General features: G+C 37.5%; 1 protein-coding gene across 1 annotated transcript in view; it reads left to right on the top strand.

The window, feature by feature from the left end:
* The window catches only part of LOC150108970 (H(+)/Cl(-) exchange transporter 7-like), a 501264-nt gene that overhangs the window by 27081 nt on the left and 457488 nt on the right, over nucleotides 1-16695 (top strand). The window contains exon 4 of the mRNA XM_090401344.1: nucleotides 11792-11935. Within this exon, the coding sequence (XP_090257470.1) occupies nucleotides 11792-11935 (144 nt within the window). The remainder of the gene's footprint in view (nucleotides 1-11791; nucleotides 11936-16695) is intronic.

The following is a 16695-nucleotide window of genomic DNA, read 5'->3' as shown; positions in this document are numbered from 1 at the left end:
CTCAAAAAAAGTAAAATTGCATATCATATTGGAGACATTGTATTACAGGAGGTGAAGGAAGTGTGTGATCTTGAGATATTGGTGGATAAAGAATTGAAGTTCAAGGGACATATTACAAAAATAATAAAAACAGCACAAAGAAATGCCAGTATACTAAGAAGAACACTGACAAGTAGAGATAAGGATGTGGTCATTCTGCTGTACAAGGCTTTGATTAGACCGCATTTGGACTATTGCACGTCGATTTTGTCACCTGTGTTCCTATGTGAGAAGCAAGCTGTGAAAAAAGTTCAGAGGCAGATCACAAAAGCAATATTGGGATTGTGGAATACTGATTATGAAGATAGGTTGAAAGAATGTAAATTACAGACTCTAGTCAATAGGTAGAAGAGGGGGTGATATGTTTGGAACATATAAATTGCTGAGGTGTGCTATCAAATAGATACCCAGGATATTTTTCAAAGGGTTGAAAGAGGGAGGGGGATAGAGACAAGAGGTTATTCTTAGAAGTTGTATAAAGGTGTGATGTGTAAGAGATTGTGGCATGACTTTTTTGCATGGAGAGTGGTTGGTGAGTGGAATTTATTACCAAATGAGATGGCGAGTGCCAAACATTGAACCAATTTAAGATGAGGTATGATAAATGATTCTAGTGGTAAGACTTATACGTTGGTTAGATATAACTGGTAATTAATTTACGGAATTAACAACGCATATAAAGTAAATTAATTAAAGATAACTTTAATGAATCACTTCTATATTTCGACAATGTCACATTGTCATCTTCAGGAACATAAAGATATGGTATGTGCACTACAGGAACTAACAAAGCAAATGAGGAAGAAATTAAGACACTAATTTTGTTCCTAAAGTCCTAATGGTGCCCTCTTGCGGGCTAATTTGGTAGTCTTGGCCGTTGGGCTGAAGTTCTCATAATGAAAGTCTCCCAAATTTGGGGCAGTGTCATGCACCCAAATTTGTTGAGGTTAGGAACGTTTTTTAGAGCTGCTGAAGATTCTTTGAATAATCTTTCGTATTTAAACTTGCTGCGATGGATTATTTTTGTCTTCTTCCAACGAATTTTATGGTGGGTATCTAAGGCATGGTCTGCCAGCCCAGAGTGGCTGTACTGGTGAAACCAGATGTAGTCTTGGTGTTCTGAAATCCTGATATTTGTTGTTCTGCCTGTTTGGCCAAAGTAGGACAATTTGCAGCTGCAAGGGACCTGGTATACACCAGGTAGGTCTAGGGGAAGTGGTTGGTCTTTGGTAGAGCGGATAAGGGATGCCAACTTTTTATATGGTCTGTAACAGGAAGTAAGGTCATATTTCTTGAGGATATTAGTTATTTTTTCAGAGGTGCCCTGGATGTAGGGGATAGTGATAGACTTGGTGTAGTCTTTATTGTTGAGGGGGGGAGGGGGGTTGTGGTTTTCAGGTTTTAGTATTTTTTGGATTTTTTTGGGGTTATAGCCATTGGCTAAGAAAGTGTTGAGGATGTGGTTTAGTTCCATAGTCAGGGCCTTGTCATCTGAGCAGATTAATTTTGCCCTGTTATATAGTGTTTTTATCACCCCCATATTGTTGTGAGGGGGGGGGGGTGGGATTGCTGGTGAATGTATCTGCCAGTGTGGGTGGGTTTTCTGTAAACAGAGAAAACCAAAGATCCATCAAGCTGGCGGGTGATTAAAGTGTCTAGGAAGGAGGAGGGTGTTGTTTTCCTCTTTTTCTAAGGTGAACTGGACTCTGGGATGTTGGTTGTTTAAGTGTGTTAGGAAGGAGTGGAGTGAGTCTGAGCCATGTGGCCAAATAGCAAACACATCATCCACATAACGAAGCCAAATAGTGGGTTTTTGTGGGGCGGAGTTTAAGGCTTTTTCTTCAAATGTCTCCATAAAGAAATTGGCCAAGGGTGGGGAAAGTGGTGAACCCATGGCTGTCCCCTCTATCTGTTTGTAGAACTTTCCTTGCCAAACGAAATAGCCTGAGTTCATTGTGAACTGAAATAGGGCTGAGATGACAAGGCCCTGACTATGGAACTAAACCACATCCTCAACACTTTCTTATCCTTATCCGCTCTACCAAAGACCAACCACTTCCCCTAGACCTACCTGGTGTATACCAGGTCCCTTGTAGCTGCAAATTGTCCTACTTTGGCCAAACAGGCAGAACAACAAATATCAGGATTTCAGAACACCAAGACTACATCCGGTTTCACCAGTACAGCCACTCTGGGCTGGCAGACCATGCCTTAGATACCCACCATAAAATTCGTTGGAAGAAGACAAAAATAATCCATCGCAGCAAGTTTAAATACGAAAGATTATTCAAAGAATCTTCAGCAGCTCTAAAAAACGTTCCTAACCTCAACAAATTTGGGTGCATGAAGCTGCCCCAAATTTGGGAGACTTTCATTATGAGAACTTCAGCCCAACGGCCAAGACTACCAAATTAGCCCGCAAGAGGGCACCATTAGGACTTTAGGAACAAAATTAGTGTCTTAATTTCTTCCTCATTTGCTTTGTTAGTTCCTGTAGTGCACATACCATATCTTTATGTTCCTGAAGATGACAATGTGACATTGTCGAAATATAGAAGTGATTCATTAAAGTTATCTTTAATTAATTTACTTTATATGCGTTGTTAATTCCGTAAATTAATTACGAGGTATGATAAACATTATCATATTGCAATGCATCTTACTATTGCCTCACTCAATGAGTCTTGACTCCAGGAGGTGTTTGTATAATAATAATAATAATAATAATCTAACCTCTACTGTTGTTAGTTACAGCATGGTGTATGGTAATGAATTTGAAATGGTAATATGGCTGATTTTGTTGTTTTAAGGATACTTGCGACATAAGACTGAATGATATAATCACGTAATCACAAGAAAGATATTTATTTAACCAAATATTTCGGTCTGGAAATAGCAGACCATCGTCGGTGGTATTACAAGAACAGTTTAAAAAATATACAAGCTAGAATACTAACAATAGATCGTTGAAATTAGAAATTACTGTTCTTGTAATACCACCGACGATGGTCTGCTATTTCCAGACCGAAATATTTGGTTAAATAAATATCTTTCTTGTGATTACGTGATTATATCATTCAATATGGCTGATTATTAGCTTAATTGCTAAGTGTAGGATCCTATGGTCAAAAATTGCAGTTTACTGGCCTAGTTGGCAAGCAAACTGCAGTCAAGTTTAATGCAGTCATGCTGCCTTACAGACAAAGTGGCTATGTTGTTGCATGAGTCAGCCTGGTTGACCGAGTAGTAAGTGTATCTGCTCTCTAGCCAGAAGGCTGTGGGATTTGAATCTGGCCATGGACGTTGATGTTTGTGAAAATACTAGTGATGGTGGTGGTGTGCAGTAGATGGCATTGGTGTAGATGATACAGTTTGCTGTAGTTGGTGGATTGAGTGGTGGAGATAGAGTAGGTGCCCTCCCTCGATGAGTCTTTGGACTCCTTGAGGTGTCACGTAATAATAATAATAATAATAATTTTTTCTTAGCATAAGTTCCAAATCTAAATAAATATAGATGGATGATTTTTAGCCCCAATAGTTTTCTTCTTGCAGGTAACTTAGTTTAGTTTATGTTGCTATTGTAGCATTGTGCTTTTTTGTTTCTTTCATCTGTCTTATTCAGGTATTCCTTATTATGTGTTTATGGAGACAAAAATGACAGTATTTAACTTTTAATTTATTTTCAAGTTTCTGTATGCTTTATTCCACTAAATCAGTAGGATGATTATTATTATTGATTTAGTGGAATGAAGATGAAGATCATTTTATAATTTTTATAAATGATCTTCATCAGAATTCTGTAATTATTTTAATTCTTAGCTATTCAGCAATCCCTCGATTAACGCACCTCCGATTAGTGCGTCATTTTTTTTTTCGTCACCATCATCATCATCATCATCAAATTCCTGACATGTACCCTCAAGGGATTGTACAGGATATGATAGTACTACATGAAAAATTTACATCATTACTAACTTCCTATCTACAACTTTCCTCCAAATCAGTCTCTTACTTGTCAAGATTCCAACATTATCATTATCAGATCTTATATTTCTATCGTCTAAGGCACTTTGTACAGTATCAATCCACCTATACCTTGGTCTTCCTCTGGGTCGTTTTCCTGCCAACCTGTCAGAGAACACTTATTTTGCTAATCTTTCCTCGCTCATTCTGTTTAAGTGACAATACCACCTGAGATTAGCTCTGCTAATGTATTCCTGGATGCTGACAATGTCAAGTTCTTTCCTAATATTCTCGTTTTTAATATGATATTGCCATTGATGCCATCTGTTCACGCCTCTAATCTTTCTCAGGACTCTCATATCTGTGGTCTCTAGTCTTTGGTCAAGTGTTTTACTTCTGACCCAGCTCTCAGATCCATAAGTTAAAACTGGTTTGAACACTTGTATACAGCTAATTTAGTGTTCCGACTAATTTCTCTCTTATTCCATATGAATTTATTCAGTTGACTGCCTACCATACCAGCTTTGTTGATTCTGTTGTCTATTTCTATATTTAATTTACCATCTTTTAAAAATCGTGCCTAAGTAGCTGAAATGTTTTACTTGTTCCACAGGTTCCCCGTTCACAACACACAACACATTTTCAACAATTCTACCTATTTTCATTGTCTTTGTCTTTTTAATGCTGACTTTCATACCATAATCTATTACAACAGCTATTCAGTTTAGTCAAGGAATCTTGCAAACTTGTAGCGGATTTATTTAGAAGTATAACATTGTCCACATAAAGCAAAGAGCTGACATCAACATCTCCAATTCTGATATCATGTTTAACCACCTTACCGGCCATTATGGATCAAATATACATCCGCATACGCTTCGTATCCATCATATATTTCAATGTAATATCAATGGTATTACAATTTTAATATGCACTTCGCATCCATGATAACTTGAACGTCTGTAGATATCTTGGCCGGTAGCGTGGTTAATACCACTTTCCTTCATAATGTGATCCATATAGATAATGAATAACAGAGGGGATAATGTATATCTTTGTCTCACACCAGATTTAACATTAAGCCATCTTCCTGTACTTCCTTCAATTCTGAGTGCTGACTTACAACTCAAATAAAGACTAAGGTATTGCTTGATATAATGCCCCATTGACAACATATAACTGTAGCGTATTGAATAGCTTCTCTCTTGGCACCTTGTCATATGCCTTTTCCAGATCGACAAAACTTAAATACAGATCTTTGTTATATTCCTATTCTTTCTCAACTATTTGTTGTAAAGTGAAGATCTGATCCTGACAGCCTCTATTTGGCCTGAATCCAGCTTGTTCTTTACCAAGCTTTTCTTCCACAATTCTTCTCAACCATTTCTTAAGTATCTTGCATACATTTCTTAAGTATCTTGCATACATAGATCTTGCCAGGAACACTCAGCAGGGAAATACCTCTGTAATTCTCACATTGTTTATTTCCCTTTTTATATATGGGTACTATTAGAGCTCTACTCCAATCATGGGGAATTCGTTCCTCTGTCCAGGCTTTCAGAACTATGCAGTGCAGCCACTGTAAGACTCTTATACCACCATACTTCAGCATTTCTGGTCAAATATCATCTACTCCTGCTGCCTTTCCACATTTCAAGTCATTTTTTTTCTATACCCAAGTTCAATTAGTGTGCCTATAGACATCTTAAAGATAAATATCACAGATTTTAAAAATTTTCTATCATTACATTTTTTTATGGCTAAGTATTTTAAAAAATCACTCACTAGGATGAAATAATTTAGTTATCGATTTAAAACATTTTACGGAGTTATTTTTTAATGGCATACTACACTTTTTCCATGTGCACTACGTTCCAAATTTACCACCAAAATTTAAGTCTGCTAATTACATTGCATTTTGATGATTATATCTTGTGCTTCCTTTGCAGTTGTTTTCCCTTACTTATTAACCTTTCATCATGAGTAAAAGAATTAGCTAACAAAAATGTGGAAGTGTGCAAATGATTCGAAAAGTAATGCCTTTGGAAGAAAAACTTGAAATAATAAAGAAAAATCCTAGATGAGTCTTTGATTATGAAGTCAAATAATAATAATAATAATAATAAAATGAACAAGATGGGTCCAAAGAAAAGATAGGACAAGAACACAAAAATGGGTGAATCAATTATAAGAGCAATTTTAAGCAAAGCTGCTGAATACAAAGAGAAAGGTAAGGCTGCTTCAAGTTCATCATGTATGCACTAGAAATCAAAGTATTATAATGATTGAAGTAGAGAAACTTCTTTCTAAATGGATCAAAGATTGTAACCAAAAACGGATCCCACCAAGTACTGACCTTATTAAATCAAAAGAATTAAGTCTCTTTTCAACCTTGAAAGAAAGGGCTGAAAATGATGGAAAAGAAGAATTCCATGCTGGTGCTGAGTGGTTTGAGCATTTCAAAAAGAGAAATAGCCCACATAATTATTATTATTTCCCCAAGACCACATGGAGTCAAAGACTCATCTGGGACGTCCTCTTATCACACACACACATCTCATCATACCATGTCTTAAACACACTCAAACTCCTTGCAGGCACCACACTCTCAGGTAAGGCATTCCAATCATTCACAACTCTGCATAAAAAATACCTGCCTCTCACTTCTCTACTCATACCCTCTTTATACAGTTTCCAGGAATGACCTCTGGTTCTCCCCTGATCTCCCACTATTCTCTATAGAACTTCTCCACCATTAACCCTATAACAACTCCTTACCAACTTGTAGGTCTCTATCATATCTCCCCTCTTCTTCCTGTGCACCAGACTCTGCAAATTACATCTTCTCAATCTTTCCTAATACTCGACATTCCAGAAGTCAGAAACTACATTAGTCATTCGCCTTTGGACCCTTTCCAACATCTCTTCATCCTTCTGAAAACCTGGGGACCAAATCTGGGCACAATAGTCCATGTGTGGCCTGATCAAAGCCTTATACAATGGAACAAGAATCTCCCTACTTCTACACGTCAGTGTCCTCCGCATCATTCCCAGAACCCTTTGTGTTGTCTTCAGAATTTTGGCGATGTGTCCCCTAAATTTTAGATCCTTATCCACTATCACTCCCAGATCTCTTATTTCCTCTACCTCCAACAATATATTCTCACCAAGCATAAATTCTGCATCCCATCTTTGTTTTCCTAATTTTAAAACCTTACATTTTGCAACATTGAACTCACATCCCCATTTCTGTGCCCAATCACTCAATTTATTCAAATCTTCTTGTAAGGCCACAACATCTTCACTACTATTTATGGTTCATCCCAACTTTGCATCAGCTGCAAACAACTGAATATCTCCATTCAAATTTTTGCCAATATCATTAATACACAAGTTAAATAGTAACGGCCCTAAAACAGACCCCTCAGGCACTCCACTAGTGACTTTCCTTTTCCTGGATATCGCACCCCAATACACAACTTGTTGATACCTATCAGATAGCCAGTCTCCAATCCACTGATCTAATATCCAACCCCATCTGCTCTAGTTTGACTGTCAACTTATCATGAGGTACTCTATCAAAAGCCTTTGCGAAATCCCAGTATATTACTGTGTATCCTTCTCCTCTGTCCAAGGAAGCAGTCACTTTATTGTAATAAGTAAGTAGATTACTAAAACATGACCTCCCTTTAGCAAATCCATGCTATCCATCAAAGATAATACCATTGTTGTCAACCCAACTCTGGATCCTAGTTCTCACAAGCTTCTCCAACAACTTAACCGCAACACCTGGCACATTCCTTCAGAATATGCGGTGATATATTATCAAGTCCCACAGCCTTATTTACATCTAGTTTACTCAACTCCCCAAACACCTGTTGCTCACTTACAGTCAGTCTCTCTTCCCCATCATCAACTGCTCTCAATCTCTCCATGAAGTCACATTCACAAGATTGGAAGATCTTTATGAACTGCTCATTAAGTATCTCCACCATACATTCTGCAACAGCTGTCTTTATACCATTTTCTCCAATCAATGTCATCCTACATAATCATTCTTTCTTTTGTTGGCTACATATCGAAAGAACTCCTTAGGATTCTTTTAGGTTTCATTAGCTAACTGCTGTTCATACCTCTCTTTAGCTACTCTCACTAACCAAGTCAACCTCCTTGCCTGGTCTTTGTAGACCTCATGAAATTGGTTATCTCCACCATGCTTAATCTCTTTATTCATCCATCTCACAGCTACCTTATTTAACCTTCTCACCCTTGGAATACATTTAGACATTGCATCTAGTAGATAGTTTTTGAAAATCCCCCAAGCTGCACTGATCTCTTTTCCAGCTAACTCCTCATTCCACGCTACACCTGCAAGCTGTCTCCTGTGCTCTTCATAATTACCCCCCCCCCCTTGTAGTTCCACATATACCCTTTTCTCACAGAGGACCTTGCACTGCTGGCAACCACCCAGGTAATCACCTCATGGTCACTCTCACCAATTGGTGAATGGTTTGACACCTCATTTATAATTACATCGTCTGATGAGATGACCAAAATCAAGACCCTTAATCCTCGTGTGCCCTCTGTTACATACTGTCTGAGATAGTTATCCCTCAAAAACTCAAGAAACTCATTTTCTTTTCTTCCAGTTGCCATCTCATCATTCCCGTCTATATTGCAATAATTAAAATCACCCATAATGATCACCCATTTCTTATTTGCTTGGCTAATTTGACTATACATTTCACTATCACCACCATCCACATTACCTGGTCTATAACAACATCTCACCAAGTATTTGATTCCATTCACCTCTATCTCACACCATGCTGCCTCAAAACCACTGGCACTATTTCCGTCTTGCATCTCTACTTTGTATGAACATAACTCTTTCTCTATCATGAATAGCACTCCCCCTCCCTTTTTACCCCTTCTATCCTCACGGAACACATCATTATACCCTTCCATCTCTATTCCTGTCAGGATGTCATCCTCTTCCAACCATGTCTCACTTATTCCAACAATCTTTGGGTGAAAAGACACAATTAGTGCAACCACTTCATCTGCCTTGTTTCTTATATTTCTAACATTTGTATACAAACACAACAGCTCATTTCTGGATCTATAGCTAGTTCCACTGATACCACTCGCTCGATGTGATCTCTCCATGCTGGACTGGGGTCATTTCCCTTTCTGCTTCTTCATTTTAGAACCCTTTTCAATTCCCACTGTTTCCTCTTGATCCCTGGTCATCCCATTCCTTTCCTGCCTACACATGCTCTCACCTCCTCTTGGAGCATCCACCTTCAAGCTGTTTACCCCTGTCCACCCTGAGCCTCCCCGTTTCCTTGCTCCTCTTGCACACCCATTCTCTCATTTTCTATACTCATGCCACTCACTTCCTCATTCATATCCACCTCTTCAATCTCTCCTGCTCTTCCACATCACTCCCCTCTCGATCTGATTCATTCTCTCTATCCACTTCTCTACCTTCCAGCAGCAGTCTCTCCAAGCGACTCACACCATAACCACTCAAATGCAGTCCATTGCTCCCACACAGCTCACTTTGTCCCTCAAACTCATTCCATACATTATCAAACTGTACTCCCATCTCCTCACACATTTCAGCCAGCATCATTCATAATCCTTGCTCTCTGCCTCATTTCACCGCAGTCATACCTAGGCAACACACTGACTACCCTTCCTGGCACACTATTCTCTTTTATCCTTTCAAGCAGCCTCCTGATATCCATTCTGACACACTCTTTGTCCTCTCTTTTCATCATTTGTACCAATTAATACTATTAACTCTTTTGCTCACTCCCGCCTCATATCCAATGCCTCAATCACTCTACTCATTTTACCACCTGGAAAACATACCTTGTTCATTGTATCCTCTAGCACACCTTTAATAATGGAGTCGCCATACAACGCCACTCGCTCATCTTTCGTTAACTCTTTCATGCCATCATGATTTATTTTAATAGTTTTGACCTGAATTCTTTTAATTTCATTCTGCATCCATTTCATTTCTTGCATCATCCAATCCAATTCAACTTCCGAATCTCGTGACACAATTTCTCTCTATCATGCAATCTTTCTAACTCTCGACACCCCCTCTTCTCACTTTCACTCTCATTCATCCTTTTTTGTTTCTGCACTTTCAGTTCAACATGCTTCCAACTTTCACCATCATTCATTCTTTCGATTTTTTTTCACTTTCGATTTTTTTTCACTTTCGATTTCTGCATCACACCATTTCTAGTTTCATTCGTTCTCTCAATTTCATTTCCTTCCACCATTCTCGCCTCACTTTTGTCCCTTTTAACATCCATTATTGTTTTCAAATCGCTCTTTTTCTTTTTTACTGATTTTTTAATTTTTTTTCACCTCACTTACTCACCATCCTTCTCTTTCAAACGTGTACTGATTTTCCCCGTGACATTCTCACTACTAACACTTTCTGTCATCAATTTCATATTTGCATTCATCAGTTCCTCGTTCAGGTCACACTTCGCACATACCCTTCCTCCATCTGCTCTAAACATCCACAAATCATTTATGTAATCGAAAGAATACATATAACAGACCTCACACTTAACGAAACAACTGAAATCTAAATTAAAGTCATGGAATGACAATGCCGTCGCCATTTTTTTTTTTTCCCCTGTAGGTTACTAGGTCTAATAATAATGATTTCATAATTAAGTTTAGGCAAGAAAAATCCCCCACACTAATAATACCGGTAGCGCACAATGTTTACAGCCGCTTACTCACACAATTACGCATATATACTTAATTATTCTTAAAATAACTTATCTCAATCAGGATCTCTTCTTAGACACATCTACAGTGCTTGGCTCACTAGCCAATGTTGTAATTACAGGCGAAGCTGCAAGTGCAAGTAAGGAGATGGCTGCAAATTATCCAGAGATTTTGAAGAAAATTGTGGAAGAAGGAAAGGGGTGGCTATTGTGACCAACAAATATTTAATGTCGATGAAACTTGCCTTTTTTGGAAGCTTATGCCTTCCATGACTTTTCTGGTCAAATCAGAGAAAATCTCAGCCTGGTTATAACATTGCAAAATCGAATGAAATTACTTCTAGCAATATGCGACCCATTTGGAATCACATTCTTCCATATTGTGCAAATGATTTTAGAGGCTTTTCAAATGAATAAGTTAAGTAAATCTTAATCTGAGCAGTTGAGTGATTCCGACCTGCTAAATTTAGATGCACAGTGGGAAGATCTAAAGAAAATGAAGAAAATTTAATCACTGACAAGCATGACAAAAGATTTCACAGAAACAATTTGAAAATATTTTTCATACAATCGAAGTTTTTAAGTAATAATGCTTAGAGGCTGACCCTGTTAAAGTGAGAAGCAGTAAAATTTGCAGAAGTAGTAGAAGAGGCAATAGGGCCATACCATCAGTTGTATGAAAAAAAGAAATAGAATGCCTGCCAAACTATGTTAGCTCAATTCTTTGTTAAGAAGTAGAGTAATAAATTTATATTCTGAATATGTTTTATTGTCTTTCAGCTTCATGGTTTTCCTTTAACTAGGCCCTGAGATATATCCTAATTCTTTTATAAAAAAAATTAATGGTCAAAAAAGAAATTTGTGGAACAAGTTATACTTTTTCCCATAGGTTATTATATTCGATTAGTGCATTTTTGATTAATGTGCCTGTGTTAAAGAGCACATTAATTGAGGGATTGCTGTATTTAAATAGATAATAAATATCAAGAATTCCTATAATCTAAATAATTGCAAATTCCATATAGCCGGCTGCATCTGGTAGTGGTGTTCATCTTATCAGAAGCTATCTAAATGGTGTACGAGTTCCTGATATTTTAAATTTTCAAACTCTTGTTGTAAAAGTATTAGGAATTATATCCTCTGTAACAGGTGGACTTGCTGTAGGTATGGTGAGTATTTTCTGTTTCATAATAATATGGATGTGTAATGTACAGTATAACTAAGATGCATTTACTCTGTCACTTGTTCTTTTAAATACATTGTAGCCAAAATTTGATGATGAACATTATTTTTGAATAATCATCCATTTTACTTGATGTTAAAGAAATTATATCTATATGTACATTACTTTAGGTGTGCTTGTACACATCAGGATAGCTTTAAAAGAAATTGCATATCTGTATGTGATGTAAAAATATACAGTCATAAAAAATATATATATATAAATTAGGCATCAGCTCCATCTTGGCAAGGCATATCTAGTGATATTCAACTTAAAAATAAGTTGAATATAACTAGATATGTATTAAGAAAAGGATCAGATTGCCAGTTCATCTGCAGTACTCTAGACCTACTCATATTATTGTTTCCTAATTTAGGATTGAAGTAATATGTTCACCAAATGACTTTAACCTAGGATTCCATTTATTTTACAGCCACACCAACAGAAACTTGAATTATTCTCAAGAGGACTCCAACCATATATTACTTTTAATTGAGAAAATACTAGGCATTCTGAAACTAATTTTCTTGTTAAATAAATATACTCGTTTTTCATTCTCAGAACTCCTAATTGTATATATAATTATTATCATTATTATCCTAAGACCGAAGTCAAAGACTCATCTAGGGGATCCTTTTGTCATAAACACAAATCATCATACCTTGCCTTAAACACATTCAAATTCTTTACAGACATCACACTCTCAGGTAAGAGACATTAAAATCATTCACAACTCTGCATGCAAAAAACCTGCTTCTCACTCCCTTGTTCACACCCGCCTTATAGTGCCTAAAGGGTTAACCTCTTGTTCTCTCCCTGATTTCCCATCATTTTTATCTCTTCAATTTTGATCCTATAACATATAGGATCAAAATTGAACCAACTTGTATGCCTCTATCTTATCACCCCCCCCTCTTCCTCCTATTCACTAGACTCAGTCAACTGCATCTTCTCAACGTTTCCTCATATTCAACATTCCAGAGATCAGAAACTGCCTTAGTCAATCGCCTATGGACCCTTTCTAATATCTCTTTGTACTTTTGAAACCAGGTGACCAAATCTGTTCACAGTACTCTATATGTGGTCTAATCAAGGCCTTATGCAATGGAACAAGAATCTGCTTCTTCTGCAAGTCAGTGTCCTCTGCACCATTCCAAGAATTCTTTGTGTTCTCCTCACAATTTTGGCATTATGTCCTCCAAATTTTAGATCCTTATCAACCATCGCCCCAAGATCATTTGTTTCCTCCACCTCCAACAATATATTCCCACCAAGTGTAAATTCTACATCCCATCTTTGTTTCCCAAATTTTAAAACCTAACATTTCACAACATTGAACTGGCTTCCCCAATCTTATACCCATTCACTGAATCTATTCAATTCTTGTAAGACCCAGAACAGCTGCTCTACTCCTCAGGATTCGTCCCAACTTTGCATCATCTGCAAACAACTAAATATTTTCATAAATATTCCCCCCCCTCCAATCATTAACATACAAGTTAAACAGCAATGATCCTAAAACAGATCCCTGAGGCAATAGTTTTCTCTTCCAGGATATCGCTTCCCCATACACAACTTGCTGATACCCATCAGATAGTCAATCTCCAATTCAATGCACTAGTCTTATATACAACCCCATTTGCTCTAGTTTTTGACTATCAACTTATCATGCAGTAATCTATCAAATGCCTTTGCAAAATCTACGTATACTACTACTGTGTATCCATCTCCTTTGTCTGAAGCTGTCACCTTATTGTAATAAGTAAGTAGATTACTAAAACATGACCTCCCTTTAGCAAATCCCTTTAATGCTGCCCATTAAAGAAAAAAACCACTGTTTTCAACTCAATTCTGGATCCTTTTCTCACCAGCCTCTCCAACACTTTAACCACAACACCTGACATACACATAAGTCTATAATTTGATGCATGAATTTTTGTCACCTCCCTTATGAAGCAGCACAATCTTGCCTTCCTTCCACTCCTTTTGGACTTGACCCAGTGCAAGACTCATATTAAACAAAATGTCAAGTCAGATGCCAACTTCCTAGCACATTCCTTCAAAATATGTGGTGATATATTATCATGCCCCCTCAGCCTTATTAACATCAGGTTTGCTCAATTTCCTGTATACCTCTTGCTCACTTACAGTTAGTCTCTCCTCCTCATTATCAACTGCTCTCAAACTCTCCATCACGTATGATTCACAAGGATGAAAGGTCTTTATGAACTGCTCCTTAATATCTTCACTATATCTTCAAAAGCAGTTGTTCTTATACCATTTTCTTCAATCAGCGTCATCCTTCCATAGTCATTATTTTTTTGCTGGCTACATATCAAAAGAACTCCCTAGAATTCTTTTTGGCTTCATCAGCTAACCACTGCTTACAAACCAACTCATCCTCCTTGCCTGTTCTTTGTAATCCTCATGAAATGGATTATTACCACTCCTCTTATGCTGCCTTCATGATGCCTTTTTCCTCTGTATTGCATGCTTATCTTCATTCATCCACATTCATTCATTCACATCTACCTTATTTAACCTTTTGACCCTTGGAATACATTTAGACATTGCTTCTACTAAACAGTTCTTGAATATCGCTCAAACTGCATTGATCTCCTTTCCAGCTAACTCCTCATTTCATACTACACCTGCAAGCTGTCTCTTGAGCTCCTCATAATCACCAGCCTTGTAGTTCCACATATTCCGTTTTTGCACAGAGGGCCTCACACTGCTAGAACCACGCAGATAATCACTTCATGGTCACTCTCACCAACTGGAAGGTGATTTGATACCTCATTTATAATTACATCTTCTGATCACATGATCAAATCCAAGAAACACAATTGTTGTGTGCCTCTGATACATACTGTCTGAGATCGTTGTCGCTTAAAATCTCAAGACACTCACTTTCTTTACTTCCAGTTGCTATCTCATCATCCTAGTCTATATTGCTATAATTAAAATTGCCCATAATGATCACCCTTTTCTTATTTGCCTAGCTAATTTGATTATACATTATTACCAGGTCTATAACAACATCTGACTAACTATTTCATTCTATTCATATCTATCTCACACCATACTGCCTCACAACCACTGGCACTATTTTTCTCTTGTAACTTTTCTTCATATGGGCATAACTCATTCTCTATCATCAGTAGCACTCCCTCCCCCTTTTTACCCTTTCCATGTTCTCAAAACACATCATTCCTTTCTATCTCTATTCTTGTCAGGATGCCATTCTCATCCAACTGTCTCACTTATTTCAACAATTCTTGGATGAACAGACTCAATTAATGCAACCATTTCATTTACCTTGTTTCTTGCACTTCTAGCATTTGTATACAAACATAGCAGCTCATTTCTGGATAGATATATAGTTAATTCCTCTGATACCACTTATTTGATGTGACTTCTCTATTCTTAACTCTAGCTTTTTTTTTTTTTTTCCCTCCTTATTCATCTTAGAACTGCCAGCCTGGTTGGCTGAGCGATTAGCATATCCACTCTCCAGCCAAAAGGCTGCAGGTTCGAATCCTGCTGTGGGCATGGATATTTTTGATTGTCTGTGAAAATTCTAGTGGTGGTGGTAATGGGTGATAGAGGGCATTGGTATAAATGATAATGATTGTTGCGGTTCAATGTTGATGGATTGAGTGGTGGAGACAGAGAGCTATAGAGTAGATGCCCTCCCTCAACAAGTCTTTAGACTCCCTGGTGTGATCACGTAATAATAATAATAAATCCAACTGTTTTCCCTTGAGGTCACGTCATCCCCTTCGCATTTTGTCTTTCATATACTCTTGGAGCATCAACGTTTCTCACGTTGTGTTCCCCTATCCACTTTGAGCCTTCTCATTTTCTTGTTTGTCTTGCACACATGGTCTCACTTTCTCTATACTTATACTACTCACTTCTCATTCATAACCACCACTTCAATCTCTCATTCCTTACCCTCTTACTCTTTCATATCACTTCTTGCTAGATCAGATTCATTCTCTGTACTCATTTCTCTACCTTCCAGCAGCAGTCTTTCCAAATGATTCACACCAAAACCATTCAAATGCAGTCCATCAGTCTTATTCAGTTCAATTCATCATTCAGATTCAATCCACAGATTAACAAACTGCACTCCTTCCCCCTCACATATTTTCTCTAACATATCCTTCACAATCTTTGCCCTCCATCTCAGTTCATCAGAGTCATACCAGTACTGTTGACAGGGTGTAGCATAGAGGCAGCCTGCCTCAAGGCGCAGCTTAATAAGAGTGCATGTTCAGCCATATTGTGGTTGTCGGCATCGCTACGCTAACAGTTCCTGTTAGCAAGTGCAGAAAGAAATTTTTCCAAGCTTAAACAGATTAAAAATTATTTGCGAACATCATTGACCCAAAAAAGATTGGTTGGTCAAGCAACTATATCCATAGAGGCAAACATAGCTTATAATTTTAATTTAGAAGAGCTTATAAACAGTTTTATTGTGCGATATCCCCATAGAGCAAACATTTAATTAATGTTATTATGTAATCGTTTTGCATTAATGTTTCTCTTGTAATAAAAACAAAACAAATATTTTTGTCTTATAATCCATCAGGGGCGATATTTAATTGTTTGCCTCAGGGTGCGATCTAATCAGGCAACGACCCTGGTCATACCTGAGTAACACACTGACTACCTTTCCTATACTACCTTTCCTATCACACT

Source organism: Typopeltis vanoorti, chromosome 2 (genome assembly GCF_054136105.1).
Source record: "Typopeltis vanoorti isolate ZY-2024b chromosome 2, IOZ_Tvanoo_1.0, whole genome shotgun sequence".
In the NCBI taxonomy this organism is placed as follows: domain Eukaryota; kingdom Metazoa; phylum Arthropoda; class Arachnida; order Uropygi; family Thelyphonidae; genus Typopeltis; species Typopeltis vanoorti.
The sequence above is the reverse complement of the archived record's forward strand: the minus strand, read 5'-3'. Positions and strand labels throughout refer to the sequence as shown.